At 46.9% G+C, this 22,404-nt stretch overlaps 2 protein-coding genes across 2 annotated transcripts in view; one reads left to right on the top strand and one right to left on the bottom strand.

Moving 5' to 3' along the window:
- Window positions 1–3,800: 3,800 nt before the first annotated feature.
- On the bottom strand, window positions 3,801–14,563 carry LOC142592892 (protein N-terminal glutamine amidohydrolase-like). The gene is given in 7 exon segments (XM_075705080.1): window positions 3,801–3,964; window positions 10,536–10,660; window positions 10,997–11,043; window positions 11,045–11,149; window positions 13,038–13,088; window positions 14,116–14,294; window positions 14,557–14,563. Coding segments are annotated over 7 exon segments (648 nt in total). The 3' UTR covers window positions 3,801–3,830.
- The window catches only part of LOC142593017 (ATPase family AAA domain-containing protein 2-like), a 31,034-nt gene continuing 22,884 nt past the window's right edge, over window positions 14,255–22,404 (top strand). The window contains exons 1-7 of the mRNA XM_075706157.1: window positions 14,255–14,368; window positions 14,679–14,821; window positions 15,396–15,445; window positions 16,644–16,797; window positions 18,221–18,317; window positions 19,307–19,382; window positions 22,079–22,189. Coding sequence (XP_075562272.1) covers window positions 14,730–14,821; window positions 15,396–15,445; window positions 16,644–16,797; window positions 18,221–18,317; window positions 19,307–19,382; window positions 22,079–22,189 — 580 coding nt within the window. The 5' untranslated portion in view covers window positions 14,255–14,368; window positions 14,679–14,729. The remainder of the gene's footprint in view (window positions 14,369–14,678; window positions 14,822–15,395; window positions 15,446–16,643; window positions 16,798–18,220; window positions 18,318–19,306; window positions 19,383–22,078; window positions 22,190–22,404) is intronic.

Below are 22,404 nucleotides of genomic sequence, written 5' to 3'. Positions count from 1 at the left end.
GCGGCTCTGTCGCGGAGCCCGGCTCTGTGGGCGGAGGAGCGGGCTGTGCGGGCGCCGCTGCCCGCCGGCGCTCCCGGCCCGCCGGCGCTCCCGGCCCGCCGCCCCCGCGTCTCCGTGCCGCGGCCGCTGCGCGCCGGCAGCTCGCCTGGCCGAGGGGCGAGGAGGCGCCGGCGGCCCCCGGGCTGCGGCGCCGGGGCAGCCCCCCGCGGCCGGCCGCTGCCTCGGCGGGGCCGGGCCGCCCTCCGGCGGGTGTCCGCCGCCTGACGGGCGGGGCGGCGGCGGAGCGGCTCCGCCCCCGCTCCCTGCCAGGGAGGCTGAGGCACCGGCCGCCGCTGCCCGGCCTCCCCGCGCACCCGCCCCGGGGCAGCGAGGCGCCGGGAGGATGCGAGTGGGCGCTGCGGGCGGCGGCGAGGCGAGGGCCCGGGCGGCCGGCGGCGTTGGGAGTTCCCGGCTCACCCGCCGCCCCCCCGCCCCAAAAGAAGTGCAGTAGTTTGCGAAGCGCAAGATGGCGGCGCGGCCGTGAGCGAAGGCGGCGGGCGGGCAGGCAGGCAGGCAGGCAGGCAGGCAGGCAGGCAGGCAGGCAGGCGGGCGGCGCGGGCGCGGGCTGAGGGGGCGAGGCGGAGCGGCGCCGTCAGGTAGGGGCTCGCGTCTCCCGCCGCCTCTGGCGCGGGCGGAGAGGGGCTCTCGGCGCCGGGAGGCGGGCGGGCGACCCCCCCGGGGAGGCGTGCCCCCCGCCCGCCCCCGCTGCCCCCCGGGGAGCGGGCCAGGTGCTCTCCCGGCGGGGACGGGGCAGCGCCGGCGCGCCCGGCGCCCCGCGCCTCCCCGGGGCGAGGGCGGCTCCCGGCCGGCGGGGGCGGGCGGGCCGAGCCGGGCCCGGCGGGGGCGGCCGCCCCGCTGCCGCCCGCGGGGTGGGCGCGGTGGGCCGGCCGCGCCCCGCCCGCCTCCCCATTGTCTGGCGGCGGCGGGCGAGCGGCCGGCGCTGTCCCCGCGGCCGGGGGGCATCGGCTGCCGGGGGCGGCGGGGCCGCGGGCGGGCGGGGGGAGGCCGGGCGGGGGGAGCGCCGGGGCGTAACTTGGAAGCGGGCCGCTGCGCGCCCCCCGCTGCCCGGCCCGCGGCGGGGTCGAGCCCCTGCGGGTCCGAGGGCCGTGTCCTGTCGCCGTGCTTCCCTCCTCCGCCCGGTGCCAGCCGTGACGCCGGGAGCCTGTGCGCGGCTTTGCTCGCCGCAGGGCGGGGACGATCGGTGTGGCTGGTCGGTCGCGGAGTCGAGAAGTTGAATGCCGGTGCGCCCGGAGGAGCCGGCGAGCTCCCCCCCGGTGTCCCCGGGCTGCTGGCGCTCGGGCTGACGGACTGAGGGACAGGCTGACGGCAGCCAGCGAGCCATGAAGTTCTGGCTCCGGAGTTGTCTCGCATCCCGCGGCGTTGCAGCGCGGGGGCGAGCGTGGAGGAGCCGTACGGTGGTGTATGCGCAGGCAAAGTTGGGGAGGATGTCTGGTTTACTCTTCTGGGGGTGCCGGGGTCTTGGGGTGCCTTCTGACGCTCGGCTCTCCCCTAGATCAGGATGTGCGGCACTGGAGATCGACACCGACTTCCATAAACCGCGTAACGGAGGCAGTTCTGGATCCCTAAAAGGGCTCAGAGTATCTGCAGGAGTGAAGGCTATCTGGTAGGTACTTGTGCTTTATTTGTGAGCTGCTGCTCGGGCTTGCTGGTAGGTTAACTAGGCAGCTGGAGGGTGGCGAAGTTGACTTTGCACAAAGCGTCACGTAGAACAGCGAAGGCTGAGCTGTCTCTTGGTCTGCAAGCTGGGATAGATGCCACTTATTTGTAAGAGGGAGATGTGCAGAGAGCACGTTGGGGATGTCAAAGTGCATATAAACGTTGTATAAATAAAAAGTGGATTTTGTTACGAAACTCGTTACGTGAAAACAAATAGTCCCTTAAACGGAGGAATGAGAGAGGGATTTGAAAAGCGGTGCTGTTGGTTTTGACCAGCAGTCTGGTGGTTGTTTGTTTTTGCTTAGAAGGATTTCGGGCAAAAAAAGAAAGCTTGTGGATACTTAGAGGAACCCTGTTTAGAACAACCTGCATGATGCAAACTATAGGAGTGCCCTGAATTGGGACCTCTTTGAGCGAGCACGCATCCTCTAGAAAACCCTTTTGTTGCTGTCTTTAAATATTGCCAGCCAGGCAGTCTATTTCACTTGTGGTGGTAAATGAATTCCCCTAAGCCGATTAGAAGTAGATGCCATTTTTTGTAACTGAAATGATTTGCTTTTAACTTCAGGCTAGTGGCTCTTTTACCTTTGCTAGACGGAAAAGCCCTCTGCTATCGCATTTGGGGAATGTGTGTGTATACTGTGATTGTCCCCAAACTTGTCTTTGTGAAACACAGCAGTTTGAGGGGGAGCTTTTCTGTGTGAGGCATACTCCTGTGCTCTCTTAATGTTTCGTAGGACTCTCTTCTGGATTATTTCCTCTCTTGCAACACCCTTGATGACCTGGCCGTGCTGTAGCTGGATCCAGTGTGCTGGTGGCTAGCCTGAATTGCTGTCATTTATCACTCTTGGTTATTATTGGACTTGACAGTATTTGTCACTGCGTACCAGTGTATCACTGGAGACTGTTAGAGCTGTGTATTGAACAGTTCTGGCTTCTGTAGATTTCTCGGTACTGAAGAATTTCTATCAAATAATGGACTTTGTACTGTTGTTAGGATTCATTGTGTTCCTAATGTACCGAAAAGACCGTTTCTTGTGGCTTTTGCTTTGCTGAGCGCTCTGTAGCATTTTACTTGGTCTTATTGCTATCCTTGAGCTCTCCCCGGTTTGTTTCTCTGTAGTCTGAGGGAAAGGATTAAATTTTGGTGGTTGTTTTCATCTACTTATGATTGACAGTGGTGACCCTTTTGTTTGGATGTGACTTCAGAAGAGTCTTAACTTAAAGAATAGTCATGTATCTTTGAAGTCAGATTGTCTTCTCAAGTTGGAGTTCAGGATTTTTTCCAGCTTTATGAACTGGAACTTGTAAAGCACCAAGTGCGTATAAACGGGGTCTAATTCATCTGTTTGCACATAATAAATACAGCCAAGGCACAGTCACTTGTAGGTGGGCTACGGCTAATCTTTACTTTGGTGATCAGTTTCTCTTTACCTGTCAAGCTGAGGTCTAGTCAAGAATTCCACAGTGTCAAATCCAGTATTTTTATGTTTTCTAATTTTTAGAAATCCCGAGCCTGTTGCAAAATGTTCAGAATGATCTTTTCCGTGTCTGTTTATTAAAGTCCTGTGTGATAACAGTTTTGGGGTCATGGCGTGGGGGAAGGTTCTGAACATTTCTACCTGAGTGCATGGACGTGCTGTTCTCTTGTGTGTCTTGATGGTCAATATTCCCTCTCCTTGTGCTTTAGATGTGGGGTCGCTGATCCATAAATGTCCAAGACGGTTTGCCTCCAAGCTGTCAGTGACTTGTAAGTAAGTGATGCAGTTTTCAATATAGTCTCATTTCCCCTTTTTCTGTGTTCAGCATTTTATGCATATTATTTTTCCAAAAGCTTTTCTTACAGCATGCAAATGCTCTTTTCAGTTTGGGTCACAGTAGATGGAGAACTAATATGCTTACGGTTTGATGCCTTTGATTTGATATATTAAAAACCAAGTTCATTCTTACATAATCAAAAGTTTTTATTCAGTTCATGATATTTCTGATTGGGTATTCTATTCCCCCAAATACTTATTCCATGTAAGGAAATGTGAACTATAAATACAATGTATGAGCAGCAAAACAAAACACACCCACTCAAAACAGAAGCGGGGAGAACTTCTTTGTTCACTTCACTGTCCTTCCAAGGAATAGCTGTAATCAGTCTGTCTGCCAAATCGATGCACAAAGTCCGGAAGGGGAAACACTGAGCCCCATCCCACTTTGGGATTCATACTGATGAAATCATCCAAGTTCATCTTGGAGTCTAAAAAAGGACCAGAAAAGAGAAATAAATTTAAGTTCCTGATGCAGCTTCTGTGGCACAGGTATACATCTATCAAGAAAATGCCCCCAAAACCCCCTCCAACAGTTCGGTTCAAAATAGCGAAGAGTTCACAGCACACTTGACAAGCAGCAGTCCGGCAAGATTCTGCAAATTGTACGGTGCTATGAAAACATCTATTTCCAGTCTCTGAAATACTGCTTTTGCCCCGATCCCTCTCTCTGCCCACGGCAATAATCAGATTACCGGATCAGTAAGCATCCTTAGTCATTAGAAATTAGTATGTGTGGGAAAGAATAAGATTTTTCCCTGCAACAGCAGCCTAGAAGGGTCGAGTAGCATCAGAGAACTGAAGTGCAAATAACAACCAGCACGAGGAACTGCAGCGCAACAGGTGCTTGTAGCCTTCCTGCATTCACACAAATCTGATTACTCAAAAGCAGGGAGATATTCCCCCATTAAGTTCTGAACCAAAGTCAACTGAGTCAGCTCTTGCACTGGCTACAGAGGAGCTGGATGAGAGCAGCAGTCAGAATTGGAAGTTGCTTTGTGTCTCTCGGAAGCGATTTGCCCCTTGGCAAACCTACGCTTTGTTACTCCCCACACCGCAGTATTTGCTCCGTATTTGCTTTCCCTCCAGCCCCAAACTTTGTCCTTGCTGTACGTGGCCCGGCCCGCTGCAAGGCCAGAATATGGAGACCGGAGGAAATGCCTGACGTAACCCGGCCCGTAGCCTAGAGGGATGCTCAGGCAGAGAAGGGCACAAATTTAGGGGCAAACGCTTTTTATTTTTGCATCCTGAACCACGGAATGAAGTCAGAGGGGGAAAAGGTTAACTGCCCTAGTTTCAAGAGAAGAGTAACCGTGACTGCTCTTTGCCAGGAGCGTGATCTGCTCTGACCCCCACGGGAGAGGTGGAAACCATTCTGTCCCGTTCGTGGATCCCAGAGAGCTCAGTGGGAAGTGCGGGTGTGCAGTTTTGGGTTCAGGTGCCTTGTACATCCTTTTTCTGGAGCTGGCTGGGTACGAGCTTTGCTGACTCAGCACCGTGCTGATCAGAGGTTCCCGATTCCTCAGCCTATTCAGCTCTGACTGCAAACATCCATGGGCTTGTTGTTTTATGTTCTCACTGACCATCTGTGCAAATCATCTTTTTAAATGCCCATTAAAAGAAAACAGGAAGAGAATGAGTTTAAAGAACAGAGTGGGAGAGCCATTGGATTTAGTGTTATAGCTTTCACGCTGTATTTAAGTATTTATTTTAACATGGATGATTCACGTGCGCATTTAAGGATTAAGAACCAAACAAGAGTAGGCTCTGATGAATGGATTATAAAATCCATAGAATGGAGTTTGCTTCAGCTGCAAAAAGCCTGTGCAATTAGGCTTACCGTTATGGACAGCGTCATACGAGGAAGGGAAGATGGTGTTTGGGAATACCAGACCCAGCAGTCCCAGCCGTAATCCAGCCCCCAAAGCCCTCTGGTTGCACCACACCTACACCGTGGCACAGCTTTGTGATTTGCCCAAGCCCAGCTCTCAGCACTTCCGAGGTCTGGCCCCTCATCCTTTTCGCATTAGCCTGTTCGGGCTCTGCACGTTGAAAATCCTTACGTCCAGCCAAGCATCTTCCTACTGCTGAAGTGAGTCTGGCAGAACAGGGCCAATTTCTGCCTGACTATGTGGGGATTTAAAACGGCACAAGCCCAGCAATTTGCTGTGTAGCTCAAGAACAGTTAGTAGTGGCTAACAGCTCTTGCTTGCTGGTAGGCTGGTAAGCCTGTTTTCCAGTTCCCAACTTGTCTTCTCCTCCCAGATGCTTTTGTTGTAAAATTAATGTGATTCTTCATCTAGTTCAAGATTTGAAAGATAAAGAATTCCCTGCTTTATGTGCACCGAGCATAGCAGAATGAGAATTTCATAAAACTGTTCTGTGAATGGTGAAGAAGCCCAAAGGGCATTCTTCCAGTAGAGTTACAAACACAGCTGCTGCTGCTGCTAACAGCTTGGAAGTTGCTGTCACAATGTCTGTAGGAAGTGAAATACTCTCTGAAATTCAGAAGGATCGGGGCAGAGCATAACACAGTCCATCAGAGAAGTTTAATGAAAGGAAAAATTGTTTCAGCGAAGCAAACGGGAATATTCCTGCGAAGAGCGGATGGTCTAAGAACTGGTCAGCAGCTGGCACTGAAGCAGTATGAGAGCTATCCACAGGAAAAAACCTAGTGAGATCTCTCCCCTTGTATTCAATTCAGGAGCTAACAGTCTTCTCTGTGCCACTCTTCTTAACTCATGGGCTGTATCTGAATGCCATGCATGTTATGGTAGACCTTGCAGCTTTAGGAAACAGCTCAGCAACATTTTTGTGAGAACACCACAAAGTCCTCTTCCTGAAGCAGAGGAAGAGTGACAAACAGCAGAATTTACAGAAGAGACATCTGGATGCTGCAGTTGACAAACCATGACGATTTCTCCACAAAAGCAAGGAGGAGCACCCTTTATGTAGCATTTATACATGGTCAAGAGCAGCAGAATTTTTTTTTTTTTTTTTTTTTTTTTTTAAAAGATTTACATTCCACTTGCAGTCCTCCTCAGGTGCTGTGGCTATTATACAAGCTTGCTTTTGTGCATGCTCACAGCCAATGCTTCCTCTTCGATGAAACCCACTTTGTTACGCACACACTGTCAATGAGACCTAGCTGGCGCATTCTGGGATTCCTGCATAATTTTATTTTTTTAATCAAGTCTGACACTTTTGCCCCAAGCAGGGATAAAATAAAAGGCCATGCACTATCAGATGGCATTGTTAGCCATACTCGTGGCTTCTGCCAACAGTAGTTAGAAAGCAATGTTTCAGCCAAGCCTCGCCTTGGCTCACAGACCTTGGACTATCTCTGCGTAATGATGGCTGCTGGAGGTGAGCAAGTGTGAAACAAAGCCTCCAAGATCAGCTCTGCTGCTGCCTAGCCTTGGGGGCACCTAGAATACTTAGAAGGTTGGGCTCCTCACAGACTTGTGTAGGTGTCCACAGTTCTCTACAGAAGAGACATCTGGATGCTACAGTTGACAAACCACGACGATTGCTCCACAAAAGCAAGGAGGAGCACCCTTTATATAACATTTATACATGGTCAAGAGCAGCAGAATTTTTTTTATTTTTAAAGATTTACATTCCACTTGCAGTCCTCCTCAGGTGCTGTGGCTATTATACAAGCTTGCAATATGTAAATTCTCTCAGCCATTAAATTGCAATCACCTCTAACATTAACCATGTAAGCAATTTAATCTTGCGCAAAGGCAAATTAACATGGAAAGCAGAGTACTCTTGTCTAAGTGAAACAACAGGGAGAAAACAGTTATCTGCAGTGGAACATTAATGCCCCAAGCTCTTTTATGATAACAAAAGGTCTGCCACCCAGTTTTCCATCAAGTTTAAAATTACTTTACCAGTCTCTAAAGGAGGGGAATTAACAGTTCCACTTGTTGACAGCATTGTTTTCTAACCCTGTATGTTGGCCTGCAGGACACGTGCCCATCTACGGAATTGCGTCACTGAAGCATAGGGCTTCGAGTCAGCGGAAAGTTAAAGCACGTGATTGTTCCACCACAGTTAAACCCAGAGCCCTCGCTGACTTACAGCATTGTGCACGTTGAAGCACGCATCATTGTAAGATACCTCAAGTGAATACAGGGAAGACAAAAAACAAAGCTGGAGAAAGTGGTACCGAATGAAAGACAACTTGAACTAAACATCCTAGATCTGTTACAATCTGTTCCTGTTCTGATGCAGGTCTTGAAGCTACCTAGTGAATGACCTTCCACCTCCCGTGGGTGCAGGGTAACCAGTTCCTTTCATCTGCAACATTCAGGCAGCTGACCAGGAGACCAGCGCACATCAGCCCAGAGCTGGAAGACTGTGTCCAGTCTGGGGCTCCTCAGTACAAAAAAACCCCAAAACAATGACATACTGGAGTGAGCCCAGAAGAGGAACATCACGTTGGTTGGGGCGGGACAACATGATATTCAATGAGAGGCTGAGAGAACTGGGCCTGTTCAGTCTTAAGCCCAGAAGATGCAGGGGAGATCTCTCTGCTGTCTACATCTACCTGATCAGAGGACACAGACAAGATGGAGCCAGAGCCTTCTCGGAAGAGCCTGGCAACAGGACGAGAAGCCAAGAATGGAAGTTGGAACATGGGAAATTCCAATGAGGTATGAGGAATTTTTTTTTTTTTTTTAAAAACCATGACAGTGGTCAAATATTGGAACAGACTGCCCAGAGAGATGGTGGAATCTCCATCCCTGGAGGTGTTCAAGGTGAGACTGGACAGAGCCCTAAGGAACCCCTGTTTTGAGCAGGGGTTGGACTGGATGACCTATGGATGTTCCTTTCAGCATGGCAAGGTACAGAGCAAAGAAATAAAGCATGGGAGAAATTGAAGATCTGTGTGTCTTTCACTATCTCTTAACATCACAGAGGCAATCTGGAGGTTGCTTGAGACCATGTGGCTGCTGCGCATCAGTGAGGTAAAGCTTGGTCAGGCAAGACAGATAAGGGGAGAGTTACAAGGGTTTGCAGCTAGAGAGTCATTCCCCACAGCCAGAGGCACCTGTACACATGTGCAACTGTTTGAGGCATTCTGTAACTTACTGTCTGCAAGTAAGGTTTTCTACTATTTTGATTGGAGTAGAAGTTTTCACCTTCCTGGTCTGGCCTGATATACATTCCTCCCACTTTCATTAGCTCTCAGCTATCACAAGAATAAAGGGCTTCAGCACCTAGGAGGCTCCAGCTAACAGTGAACCATCCACTGCAGTCCAGGCATTCTCCACTTGCTACACCACCTTTGTATAAACCTTTACTGGAGCTAAGGACAAAGACAGAGAATTTATTCTTGGATTGTCTAGAAAACACCTAAAGCTTCACAATGAAGGCTACATCTGTGCTCCTGCCCACATTTGTAATTCATTTCTACTCTAGTGTGAAACCCCAAGCTTCCTTAGAAGCCAGAGCAAAGACTGAGAATTAACTTCCCAGCGACTTCAAACCACCATAAACTTGGACCTAAACACAACACATGTTTCTTTGACCCTGTCTCCTGTAACATAAACACATAGCAGTACTGCATTGTTAAAAAAGCAACAGAACCAAATGTGCAGAGCAATAACACGAAAACTCTTTCAAAGCAAAACTTCACCACAGTTTTCTCCATCTGGGAAGAAAGTGAGAGAACACACACACACACACGGCAAATGTCAGCCAGCTTGCCAAACACATGGTTAGAAGCAGCTGAAATGCTGTGTGATTAAGAATGGTTTAAGCAGCTCTACAGTATAGATCACAAGTGTTTACTTCTCTCTCTGCTTGGTCCAGAGGCCATTATCTAGACTATCACTTCAAAGAGGCTTAAGGCTTGGGGAAATATTTGCTGACCTGCCAGTTTGCCTTGAAGGTCCTCAGGTCTGTCCACCTGGTAGAGAAACCTCAAACATCTCATGCAAGCAAACCTAGCACGCTGAGCGGAGCCTGAAAACTTCCTCCTGTCAAAACAACCTGCTCTGGCAGGATGGGACCTGCCAGCTGAAGTGTGGTATAATCAGTGTGTTAAAAATTCACTTTGTGAGCCCCAGGCAAGTTACTTGGCCTCTTTGCTTCAGTTCCCTGCTTCTCCCCTGTAAGGAGAGAAAAGTATTACTTACCTCTCATTCTCTGCTCAGTTTATGAAGCTCAGTAATTAATGTTTGATAATGGTAAATGCCAGGAGGCATGCTAGACTTTACGTGTTCAGAAAAGGAAGTACCAAATGCTTCATAGCCCTATCTTTCTCCAGATGAAATAATAAGCCAGTGTGCTGGTTTTGGATGGGATAGAGTTAATTTTCTTCATAGTAGCTAGTATGGGGCTATGTTTTGGATTTGTGCTGAGGACAGTGTAGATGACACAGGGATGTTTTTGTTTTTGCTGAGCAGTGCTTACACAGAGTCAAGGCCTTTTCTGCTCCTCACCCCACCCCACCAGCGAGTAGGCTGGGGCAAGGAGCTGGGAGGGGACACAGCCAGGACAGCTGACCCCAACTGACCAAAGGGATATCCCACACCATACGACATCATGCTCAGCATATCAAGCTGGGGGAAGAAGGAGGAAGGGGGGCATGTTCAGAGTGATGGTGTTTGTCTTTCCAAGTAGCCATTATGTGTGAGGGAGCCCTGCTTTCCTGGAGATGGCTGAACACCTGCCTGCTGCTGGGAAGTAGTGAATGAATTCCTTGTTTTGCTTTGCTTGCGTGCGCGGCTTTTGCTTTACCTATTAAACTGTCTCTATCTCAACCCACGAGTTTTCTCACTTTTACCCTTCCAGTTGTCTCCCCCATCCCACCACGGGGGGAGTGAGTGAGGGGCGGCGTGGGGCTTAGTTGCCAGCCAGGGTTAAACCATGACAACTAGCTGGATGTGCTTCTGGCCACAGGTTGTGGAAGCACATTCATTTCTTGTGTGCATCTTGGACTATGTCATTCAACACTGTAAGCAGGATAAAGGAGCTCTGGCAGCTTACCTGCCGTTTCAATGCAAGGGTATGAAGGAGGAGGTTTCTGCCATTTTCCATTTGCATCTTTCATGTGAGATCTGTCCGAGGCAAATGTCTTCAAGTACAAATCTGCTCGAATCATTCTGATTTTCCTAAGCAGTAATGCAAAATTGTATCAAAAGATGCGTGCATACAATACCACATTAGTCACTTGGAACAAGAGCCCTTGCCTCCCATCAAGGAGCATTAATTTCATGAAATACATAGAGTCAGCAACATTGTGCCAAGCACTTAACTAGTTAACAAGAAACTACAGTACGAAAGAAAAGGGCTGTTGATGCCGAAGGTAAAGAGCTTTAGAAAAATAACACAGTGCATTTATTTTGCTGGAGTATGGCAAAAAACCTCTGTCGCTACGCATCCACAAAGAAAACTTCAACTTTGATTTCATGAAATAACATCTGTGGTCTTTGTACTTAGGTCATCACCTGTGAAATTCTGGGTGAAGGCTGTCATCCAACCTAAAGGCCTCCGGAGACGCTGTATAAGTCAAAAGGACACGGAAACGGCAACACTGTGTCAAGATCATAAACGAAGTTCTGCTCCCCGCTGGAAACATGAAGTAGGATAACATGGTAGTCCTGGGAAGAAGGGTAAGGGCCATTAGGTAAACAGCTGTTAATGAGAAACTGGCAAAGGCAGTGAAGAAAGAATGCTTCCTAAAAGCAGAAGCTACAGAGCCTTTCTCTACACCCTGCTTTCTGTCCTTGAAGTATTAAGCCTGTAACATTTCTGGCACCAGGAGAGAGATTTCCTAATGCCCGCCTCGCCTTTCAAGAAGTCTCGGTATTCTCCCCATTCCTTTGCAGCGCCCTTTGATTTAAGTCTGGACAGCTAAACTAAAGTGTATGCTACTCCTAAGAAAATAGAAAATCTCTTTTGTGAACCACGCCAAAACACAAAAGTTGAGTGGAAGCAGCATTTTTGTCTTAGACCCAGTCCTAGATAAAAGCTCACAACAATATATGATCATAGCTTAACATTAACATTATCTAGTGATCTCTCTTAATAAGAGAAGCGGTACCCGTTGCAGTAACATGGCCTGTGAATTTGAGTGCCGAGCATTTAGCTGCTGAAAAAACAGCATGCAAATGAAAAAGCAGCAAACAGCCTCAGATCAAGAGGAACGCAGGAGTAAGACAAATTCCTGTAGTAGCTCTTGAACCTGGGAAAAAATGCCTGTGGGTACTAGATCACACTTTTTCAAGGTAACTGAAGGTACCTGTTAACAGCTTACTAAAGCTTACATTAAATCCACTCACAAAAAGAGTTTGAAGCACTGTCTTTTGACACTTTCAGTATTAAAGAATCCTAAACACAAAGGGATTGGAATGAAAAAGATCTTAGGCAAGCTATTTTGCCAGGCCGATATACACATACAACCATATGCTACGGTATTTAGAAGAATACGTTACCGAGTATAAGAAAAATTAACTACAAGCTTTACATAGCCTACGATCCACTGAAACATCAAAGTCAAAACACCTTCTGATCCATGAGTTTTTATGAGAAATCCGCATTCTGCGGTGGCCTTTCTCGACTCTCCTATTCCTTCTTAGATCACCTTCACAACACTTGGATCTCTTTTTAAACTAAACCTTTTTTGTACTACAAATATGCCGATATCTGGGGAGCGAATGAATGATTTGGAAATCACAGAACTTCAGAAGTCTGCAGACTGTTTTGCAGAGTTTCAGGAACAGAAATTGCCACAAGAAATAGAGGTTTTTTCCCAGAGCCAGATAACTGAAAGAACTCTGTAACGATACATATTTGAAAAAAACCCCCACCTTGTAGTGGTTTGTAGCAATCACTGAATTGCATTCATTGATCAAATGACACTCCAAAGCTACCATTTATGGGTCAGTTTAATTGCTGACACCTGAATACAGATAATGCTTATATTTTTCTACCCTCTGTCAGGCCTACATGGATATTTTCACACACCTACTTCTTACAAGTACAGACATCTACTTCAAATTCTACAAAGCTGGTAGCCTCAACAATATCCAGATGGCAATCTTCACAAATCTGCTATGTACTCTGGCCAATGTTTGTCACCTGTACATTTTACTGAATGGTAAAAAGAGCACCAGATTTAGGCTCTTTATTAATCTGGTGTAAAGGAATACTAAATTTTAATACAAAACTATAGAATACTTGAGGTTGCAAGGGACCTCTGGAGGTCATCTGATCCAGCCCCCCCTGCTCGAGCAGGGGCATCCAGAGCCAGCTCACCGGGACCAAGTCCGGACAGCTTCTAAATATCTCCAAGGATGGAGACTCCACAGTCTCTCTGGGCAACCCGCTCCCACGCTCCATCGCCCTCACAGTAAAAAGCGTTTCCTGATGTTCAGATGGAACAGTTTGTTACAGTAAAGATGGCTGAGACTGCCCACCTCTGATCCTGCAGATACCAACTACAGAAGCACGCACCCAGGATTACTGAGAGAGAACGGAATGCCTTACCCAGACAACAGGCTCATCTCCCTGTCCCGATTTCCGCTTCCAGAGCGGAATCTGAAAGTTACAAAGTGAATAAACCTGAAGTTAATAAAACCTTTCAGATTAATACAGATTAATTTGGGGTTAACTTGTTAGTTCTTTGCTAACCTGTTCACTTTATCCGCTTACATCTGTGCTGCGGTCAGAAAATTTTCTCTAGTTTCTATCTTTCAGGAGCATGAAGTTGGAGACACTATCCTGGGCCACAGAACATCACCGTTCTCCTAAACTGACAGATTCCAGGGAAGAATTCCCCCACAGCTCACAGGGACATTGTACCTCTTCCCATGGTCCTGAATGCATCAGATAGCTGAAAGACCTTACATGGTGTGGTTTGCACGCCTCTGAGCCAAAACGAGCGGCAAGAGGGTTTTGGACCACATCTCCCTTACAGGGGGGGCTGCGGTCTAAAGGCCTGGGCCCCCGGCTCGCCCGCGTCGGGCCGCAGCCAAAGCACCCGGGCCCCCGGCTCGCCCGCGTCGGGCCGCGGCCAAAGCACCCGGGCCCCCGGCTCGCCCGCGTCGGGCCACGGCCAAAGCACCCGGGCCCCGGCTCGCCCGTGTCGGGCCGCGGCCAAAGCACCCGGGGCCCCGGCTCGCCCGCGTCGGGCCGTGGCTAAAGCTCCCGGGCCCCCATCTCGCCTGCGTCGGGCCGTGGCTAAAGCTCCCGGGCCCCCATCTTGCCTGCGTCGGGCCGTGGCTAAAGCTCCCGGGCCCCCATCTCGCCCGCGTCGGGCCATGGCTAAAGCTCCCGGGCCCCCATCTCGCCTGCGTCGGGCCATGGCTAAAACACCCGGGCCCCCGGCTCACCTGCGTCGGGCCGTGGCTAAAGCTCCCAGGCCCCCATCTCGCCTGCGTCGGGCCGTGGCTAAAGCTCCCGGGCCCCCATCTCGCCTGCGTCGGGCCGTGGCTAAAGCTCCCGGGCCCCCATCTCACCTGTGTCGGGCCGCGGCCTAAGGGCCTGGTCCCCCACCTCCCCCGCCCTGGGCCGCCGTCCCCGCAGCCCCGACTCGCCGCACGGGGATGGCGCCTCAGGCACTCACCATCCTCCTGTCGTTGGAGATGAAAACAGCGTAAAATTCTTCCAAAGGGAACTGGTCCTGCCGCCTGGTGTAGTCGCAAAGCTTGAGTTCTCTTTGGTTTCCCGTGGATAAATGCCATCCTCCTGAAGGAAATCTTTGAATGTCCTTCCAAATGGAACGGAGGTAGGAGCAAAACTCTCCTAACTACACTTGAATCCCAGGACATGCAAGGTCAAGCTTGACTGCTCCTCTGAGCCAATTCTGAAATAAAAGGGTTTTGTTTTTCCATGAAAGTTTATATGAAAGGCTTTGCCGCAGTAATTTTTTCAAAGGATATTAAGTTGTCCACAAGAAAAGCGTGGTGGAGGGGAGCTTTAGCTTTGAAAGCTGGTTTGTTGGTTTGTGGGTTTTTTTTTTTTTTCTGAGAGCTACTTCTTGGTGCAGAAGTGGTTCAAGGCTTACCTGCCATTAGTTGCACCAGTATGAAGTCAGGAGAGTTCGAGAATAAACTTGCGTAAATGAGGGAGAATTTCCTTCTTAGCTTAACATACACGGTTCAGATAAATACATTCTTCTTTCCCTAGGAATTTTCCGCTGGCAAAATTGAATGCTTCAATGGACACTGTTTAAGATCAATGAGAAAAAACATGCCGCCTTGTTCAGACTCTAGCTTTGACAAAAGCATGGAAATATTAAGTGAAAATGTCAGTCGAAGACACTTTACGAGGTACTGTATTTGTAGGTGTCCAATCTCTGTTCAAGTCCTAGAACTAAAAGGAAAAGTGAAAGCATGCCCGACGAGTCATGTCATGATAAATCTACAGCCAAAAATCTGGGGGGGAATACGATTACGTTAATATCCGGGCCAGTACGTTAGAACTAGAATCACTCTTCTTAGTCAAAGTCTTGTGCTTGTATAAAAACCAAGCATCTTTTCCCAACTCCTTTGAGATCTCTCCTCCAGTTTAGTTACTGAGATGTTGTTTGCACCGTTGAGACTTCAAGGTTAGCAGGTTATGAAAGTTATGTCCTTATAGAACTGCCTGCCTGTGGTACGCAGCAGACTTGGGATCTGAATCCTCCGTGTGGTCCACAGGCTTTTCTTTGCATGATGTGGAGCACTGGATTATAAACTTGGTCGGTTCCCTAGTCTTGATGGGGAACAATACGATACAATACAATACAATGCAATACAATAGTTCTATGCAGTGATTCTATACAATATTATCCTATATAGTCTATACAATTCTATACAATAACTCTTTTCTCCCTTCTCTCCTCTGCCTTCTTTCTTAATGTAGGCAGTTGGCAAAGCCAAAATCAGACCCAAAAAAAGAAGAATATAAAGAAGGTAAGTAGTGGTAACTCCCGAGGATTCCTTTTTAGCCTGTTTCCCGAGAAGGGTTGCTTTTGGTCACTCCATTTAACTTGGCCCCCAAAACTTCTGAGCTCATCAGCCAAAATCAGGTGCAGTGGTGAGAGCAGATCTCTCAAAGACAGTGAATTTCCTATGAGGTTTATGAGAAGAGGTAGGTGCAAATAGGAGGATATGCTATCAATTCCTTTGGGCGTGGGGAGAATGCAGTGTGAATTCTAGGCTGCTCTTAGGCACTAGAGAATCTGTTCCTTAGCTCAGGTTTCTTTGTGACGTGGATTTTCTGGAGTCTGCAGGACACAAATTAATTGAAAACCGTTGTTGCAAATAGGAGGGAATATTGCAGTATTATAATATATGGGAGTTGAAAAGGAATTCAGTCATGAGGCGCACAAACCCACTGACACGGGGAAGTGTCGCTGAAGTTCAGCGATTTACCTTGGAACCGAATTGCCGTGCTGAGTACCCCAGCAGGGTGAAGGCCTGAAATGCACTTTGTGTGTGGTAATTCAAGTTCTAATTGTGCACTACTTTCTCACTGACCTCTCCTGACTGTTTTAATGATGCAAGTAACGGAACCGTGGCAAAGGATGCTGTGTGGTAAATACTGGGCAGATCTCTGTTTAAAGCAGGCAAGTGTTTGAGTTGTTTGGTATTGAGGAGTTTATCTTGAGACATTTGTTATCTTGTAGAGCTTTTGCGTCATGATGCAGAAAATGAAAGTGATGCATGCTTAAACAGCGTACTAAAAACATGCATCTTAAGAAGAGACTTCCCACGTAGACAATTTTTTAAAAAACCTATTAGATACAAGTTTACATGAATGGAGTAGAAACACCTTAGAGAGAGGTATTTGTTGGTTTTCGCTTTTCCAGAAAGAAGTAACTGGAATAAACTTGCCCCCTACATGGAACAAAAGTTGTGTGTTTGTTTTCATCAGATTGGCTTTCCAGTCTATTAAAAAGTTGTCGTGCAAGTCATGCTTGTAAGTAGGTAGTTTAAACATAAGTAATTTTAAGTTGAATGCAGTGGTCATGAGAATAAGTTCTAATTCAGTATTTAAAGAAAAAATCAATCCCCTGCAGATTTTGTTACATTGTACTAGAGTAACGGTGAAATAAAGGGAATAACACATCTTCTGTCTCAAAATATTTTATATATGGATGCATTTTAGTCACCAGAACGCTGAAGAGCAGAGCTGATGCAAAAGCTGCAGAACAAGTCCGTGAAGCAAATGGGGATTTGGAGGTCCGCCGAAGCTGCAGACTTCGACGAAGTCGTTACACCACTACAAATCAATCTGTTTTGTTTGACAAACTGATAACAAAGTAAGTGGTTTTTTTTCATCATCTTGCAAAGCTACTAAAATGAACCTTATTAGCAAGCCTTTGTGCTATGGCATAATACTGGCTAGGGACTTTCTTCTTCTTTTGACAACAGAAAAAGGTATTGTTATTCCTGGCAGCAAGAGCTAAATGCATTCAGCGGTTAGGCTGAGACTTCCCTACATGCCCCTCTGTATACACGACGTCCTTGTGATAACTGCTGTGCTGCAGGTGCCCGCCATAGTAGAGTCCCACCAGGGTTGCCCGGCTCGGAACTTGCAGGATGTTGTTGGCAACCTCTGCTAACATTCCGTTGCCGTTGATCAGGTAGCTCCTCTTCCTTGCTCCTCTGCCTGCGCTGGTATGTCCTGTAGTTGTTGTTCGTGTATTGACTTCTGTAAGGTGTGGGCCTTTGTACTTCGCAGCCAAGGTGTTCAACCCGAGTTTTTCAGAAGTAGGTGCTTGTGGCTGTTAACAGACTTCCAGGTCTGAGAGTGTGTGCAGGAGGATGTATTTGGAAGGTGCTTCATGTGTAAAGAATTTGGGCACAGCCAATGTTTAAAGTGGCCACTGGTCTCTTTGTTTTGGGATTGCCAGTTGCAGAGAGATCTTCGTACTAGAGGATCTTTTATGTATGGGCTGGGTGGGTTTGTGTGTTGTCTTGTGAACCAAAAGACCTGCTTTACGTTGTGACTTTCGGTAGATTTAACTTGCCCTGTAAATCAATTTTTTTTAGTGTCAGAAGCGCCTTCACTTTTAATTAACTTGTCTTCCATGCTTACTAATAATTTTATAATGCTCGCTTGAGTTAAGATACCGAGGAAAGTTGAATACAGCCAAAGTGAAGTAGCCCTAGTGTTTCTGCCTGTCTGTCCATGGCTTAATTCTCTTTGTGAAGCCCCAATTGACATTGTTTTCTGAAAGGTTTGCAAAGTGTAACAGCAGTGGGATGTTTATTCCAGCATATAAAGTCATGGAAAACCAGCATGAAACTTAAATTACAGTTAAGAGAAGAATAAGCAACCTGTTGTCTGAGGAAGGCTGTGAACTGAAAATGACTTAATGCAATCATGCAGAGCAACTTAAGTGTTATAAAAAACTGCCATAGTTCTTCCTGTTATCTTACTATGATCTTCAGAATTCTTTTTTTCCTACTACAACATTTTTTTACTGTGTTCAGCAAGAGGGGAAAATAAACCTGAAAACAGTGTATATTTGCAAATCCTCAAACACTTGTTCTTAAATCTCTTTAAAAAAAAGTAAACATTTGACCTAATTTTTAAGTAGTGTTTAAAAAGTTGTCCATGACTCTTGCTTTGTGCATACTTTTTTAAAATGTCCTACTGATTATGTGTAGTGTTTGAGATGTTGTTATTTTTTTTGTACTTGCCTATCTTTGCTCTTACATGTCAACTTTTTGTCTTAGTACTGCAGAAGCAGTCTTGCAAAAAATGGATGACATGGAGAAGATGCGTAGACGGCGAATGATGGAAGACCTTGGGGTGTTCCAGGATGCAGAAGAAGTAGATACTAATTTATTTTCCTGGTTTTGTATAAGTAGTGTATTTCACATAGGGAAATTATTGAGCTGTAATTTTAATTTAGCTGAAATAACTTCTTCCGAAGAATAGCGTCATCTACAATAGCATTTGGTTTTGCTCTCTAATTATAATTTAACATCTTACTGTTATGTTATATTAAGCATATATAGATATGCTCTAAGGGTGGAGGAAATACCTTCTTCAGAAGCCATGAAATAGCAGCGATACGCTGAAATACGTGTCTTATACCGTGCCTTCTGAATTGCCTTATGATTTTTGAGTGGACACTGTTTACAAACAGCGGTTTTGGGGCTTGGGTTTTCACTTCAAATTGGACTAAAAACTGAATGCATTGATGTCTGCTTTATCTGTGTTTGTTGTTCTGCCAGCCTTGCCTCTGAGCTTAAGTAGCCCTCTGTCCCTAGAGGAACTTATGTGAAAATTATATACAGCAATCGTATTTCCTCTGTCTGAGTTTTGCTTTATTAAACTGTTCTTCCACTGTCTTTTTGAATGACAGGCACTTCATTTTTTAAACATCTTCATAGCCTGCTTGCACAGGTTTTTGGTTAGATCTGAATTTCTTTTTTTTTTTTTGAATGAAACCGGAATTGTCCATAGTACTTTGTATAGCATCTCTCAAATGCCCATATGAATTTTTTCTTGTCTGCTAGGAGTTGTTTTTTCTTGGGTTCTGCCACACTCTTGGATTATTAACCTGTGATTAATCGAGCCACTCAGTTTTGTATCTGGATGAGTATTTAACTATCGCATGTACTAAGCCCTATTTTAGCGCAGAAATTCTTGTTACTAATCCTGGGTGCCCGAATGATGTTCCGATTCTCTCCTCCTGTACCTTAATCTTTTGTGTATACGGAGTGCCTTGATACTGTTACTACATGGGCACCAAATATGCCCACGTCAGGTTTTCTGCATATTTGTGACTGATCTTTCTTGTTTGTTTTCATTAGGAAAACCTCGATAGGTACTCCCGAGGAGAGGAAGAAATCCAAAGAGCTGACGAAGAAATAGCTGATAATCAAGGTGGCACCGTAGTTGGGTTCTGTTTTAAATTTTCTTTCCTGTGCTCTAGCCAAAAGCTTTGTCTTAAACAATTGTGACGAGCTGAACTACTGGGTATTTTTCATCGGTTAAAAAAATCTGTATTGCTGTTGGCATTACAAGCCATAGTCACGGACTCTAGGGCTGTACTGTAGTGAGCTCAGAAGAGGTATTCAGAGGAAAAAAAAAAAAAAATTGGTGCTTTTCCAAAATGTTTATAAGATAAAAGGCAACAGATGGCTGTGGACAGGTGGGAATACAAAGAAGTGGATGGTATTACTCAGAATGAGGAGGAGTGGTGTCGCTACAGCAGGAGCATGACAGTTTTCACGGTTTTGAGCAGCACAGCAAGAGTTTTCAGGAAGTAAGGGAGGCTGCCAGATGTGTATGGAAAGCTGCTCCCGAGGGTGAAGATGAGCAGGGGAGAAGACAGCGTTGTTCATTTTTGTGTTTAGCAGGTAGTCAGTGGAAGCTGCTGCCTGGGCCTGTAATTAGGAGCTGTCATCGCGGTACTCAGTGGGAAATAACTTGAGGAATACGTTAAATTGTAAAAGGCCATATTAACTTTATGTTTGAAGTGAGGGGGAAAAACTTCAAGGTTTTAAGGAGAATGATAGTTGTGATTAAGGCGGTCAGTCCACTGATCCTTGGAGGAGCTTTCTGGATGGAAGAGCAGGGGGTGAGACTGTGCCTAAGGACAGAAAAGGATGTGGCGGCAGTTGAGCCGATCAGTGTTAGGTTTTGTGACAGACCTCCTCTGCACACCCCCAAGGGAGCTCGGAGAGCCCGTGGCAGGAGGGGGAGCCCAAGTAATACCCTGCCGTGCTACTCCCAGGCTCATCCCAGGGCCATCAGCCTGTCCAAGTCCTATCTGCACAAGGCCAGAGGAGCACAGGGGTGGGTGCACAATGGCAGGCAGGGACCCAAATGAAGGCCTCAAATCAAGGAGGAGCAGCCTCCTTGTCTGGGCCCCTCCCAGGGCTGTCCCAGCAGAGCCATCAGCCCCAGTGTCCCCGCGTGAAACCCGTCGGGATGAGTTGTGGGGAGCATGAGAGATGATGTACGCCATACCCAGCGAGGGCAGCATCTTGGGCGTGTTACACAGACTGTGAAAGGCTGGACCACTGGCAGTGGAGGCCTACAAAAAGGGTCGAGCTAGATGTCCAGGTGTTAATGTGCGCTGGGGTGATCTTGTTCCTAACCGTGAACAGGCCAGAGAACAGTCTGTGGCCTGGTTTTAGGCCTGTTGTTAGTTGAGACCTAGCCTGTGGCTCCCAGGTGTGCGCCTTGGTGATCAGAGCTCCTCGCAGAGCAGCCAGAGAACACCTGGAGCCGCAGGAGGAGCCCAGCCAGAGACCTAAAGAAACCAAGGTAGGGCAAGGCATTAACAGAAAGAAACATGATCAAGTGTGCCAGGGGCTATTTGGCTGGTAAGGGAGAAGGACAGCTACCTCATCATTTGGAGATCTAGTTAGGAGAATATCAGCTCGAGGCCTTAATAAGAGCAGCTTTAATACAAGGCATTGGCAGTCGAGAGGGAGGAACTATATGGCTTGGTTCCAGTGGGTGGCTCTCATGGTGTTAGGCAGGAGAGACTTGTAGAAAAGAATTAGAAATAGTGTGTTGAATGGGAAATAAGAGTACGGGGCGATACATTGGTGGTGAAAGTGAAAACTCTGGCATTTTAAATTAGGAAAAAACTAAAATAGACTTTTGTAATGGGAAGCATGCCAGGAAGGAGTGGGGCAAGTGTGTCAGTGTTGGTGTAAAGAAGATGAGTGGAGCAAGGGGAAGGACTAGCGGAGCAGAAAAGCAGAGAAATTCACGCCTCTGTGGCAGGAGTGTTGGAGTACCAAGGACTGAGGATGGTAGTGATGCCGAAATAATTTTTCAGGTTTCCATGTGCTGTCTGCCTATCTTGTGTAACTCATCTTGCATTCAGAAAGCAGTGTGACCTTTTGGGGGGAAGAAAGAAAAGGGTGGTGCTTTCCAAAGAATACGATTGACTTAATTTTAGTGAGCAGGTAGGTGAACAGAGCACGCACATTCCTCACCTGGTGTCCAGCTATTAATGTGAGAGGGTATTATGAAGAACCTGCTAGATAATCATGCTCTGGTTTTTGCATTCTTAGCAACTTTTGTGCAAAAACTTTAAGTTACTTTGCAGAAGCTAGTGGCATCAACTGTATGCATTTGACATCATTTTCTGACTGGGGAAGTTCAAAGCTGTGACTTGCCCATTGTTGCTCATGTAATCTGTGGCAGAGCTAGGACTTGGAGCTAGATGACCATGCTTAGTCTTACCACTGCAGAGCATTCAAAACATTTCCTTGAAACGCTGTCGCAAAATAACCAGAAATTACTTTCTGAAATAGTGGTTTTCATAGGAGCTGCATCTTAGCTAAGCAAGATGACAGAGTTGGTGTTACTAAGACTGGTGAGAAATCACCCACAGCAATTCCGCCAAGGCCAGAACAATATATGTCTGCTCCTCTGTGTTTTGTAATTTCTGGAATGTGTCTTGCATAAATTGCTCTTAAGCTTTTGCAGGTTTTCCGATCTATTGTGTCACTAACGTGAAGGTAATAGTAAAACCTATAGGCATCTGCGTAGTGTGTTTTGAATTTCATGTAATTTGCAGCAGTACTTAAGCAGTTTAATGTTATGTCGATGTGTGGTAGTTTCATCAGAAGAAAGTGAAGAGAAAGAAGATAATGACGGTGAAGACACTCGAAAGCGTTATGACCTTCGACAGAGGAAAACCGTTCAGCGCTATCAAGCTCCATTGACAAGTAGGTTATATGCACGGTTTCTCTTAAGAGCCAGTTTCTTGCATATAAGTGACTTTTTTTTTAATGGCAATATATACACACACTCAACTTCTATTTAAATTTCTTGCCTTCATTCTGCAAGTAAATGTCATTAAAGGCATGTATCCTGTGCACGTTATATTTCCTTGCCATTTGCCATACTTATTGTTGGTTTTCATTAAAAAAATGACCTATGT

This window comes from Pelecanus crispus, chromosome 2, assembly GCF_030463565.1.
Source record: "Pelecanus crispus isolate bPelCri1 chromosome 2, bPelCri1.pri, whole genome shotgun sequence".
NCBI classification, from domain to species: Eukaryota; Metazoa; Chordata; class Aves; order Pelecaniformes; family Pelecanidae; genus Pelecanus; species Pelecanus crispus.
Note: the sequence above shows the minus strand (reverse complement) of the source record. Positions and strands in the feature narration are given on the sequence as shown.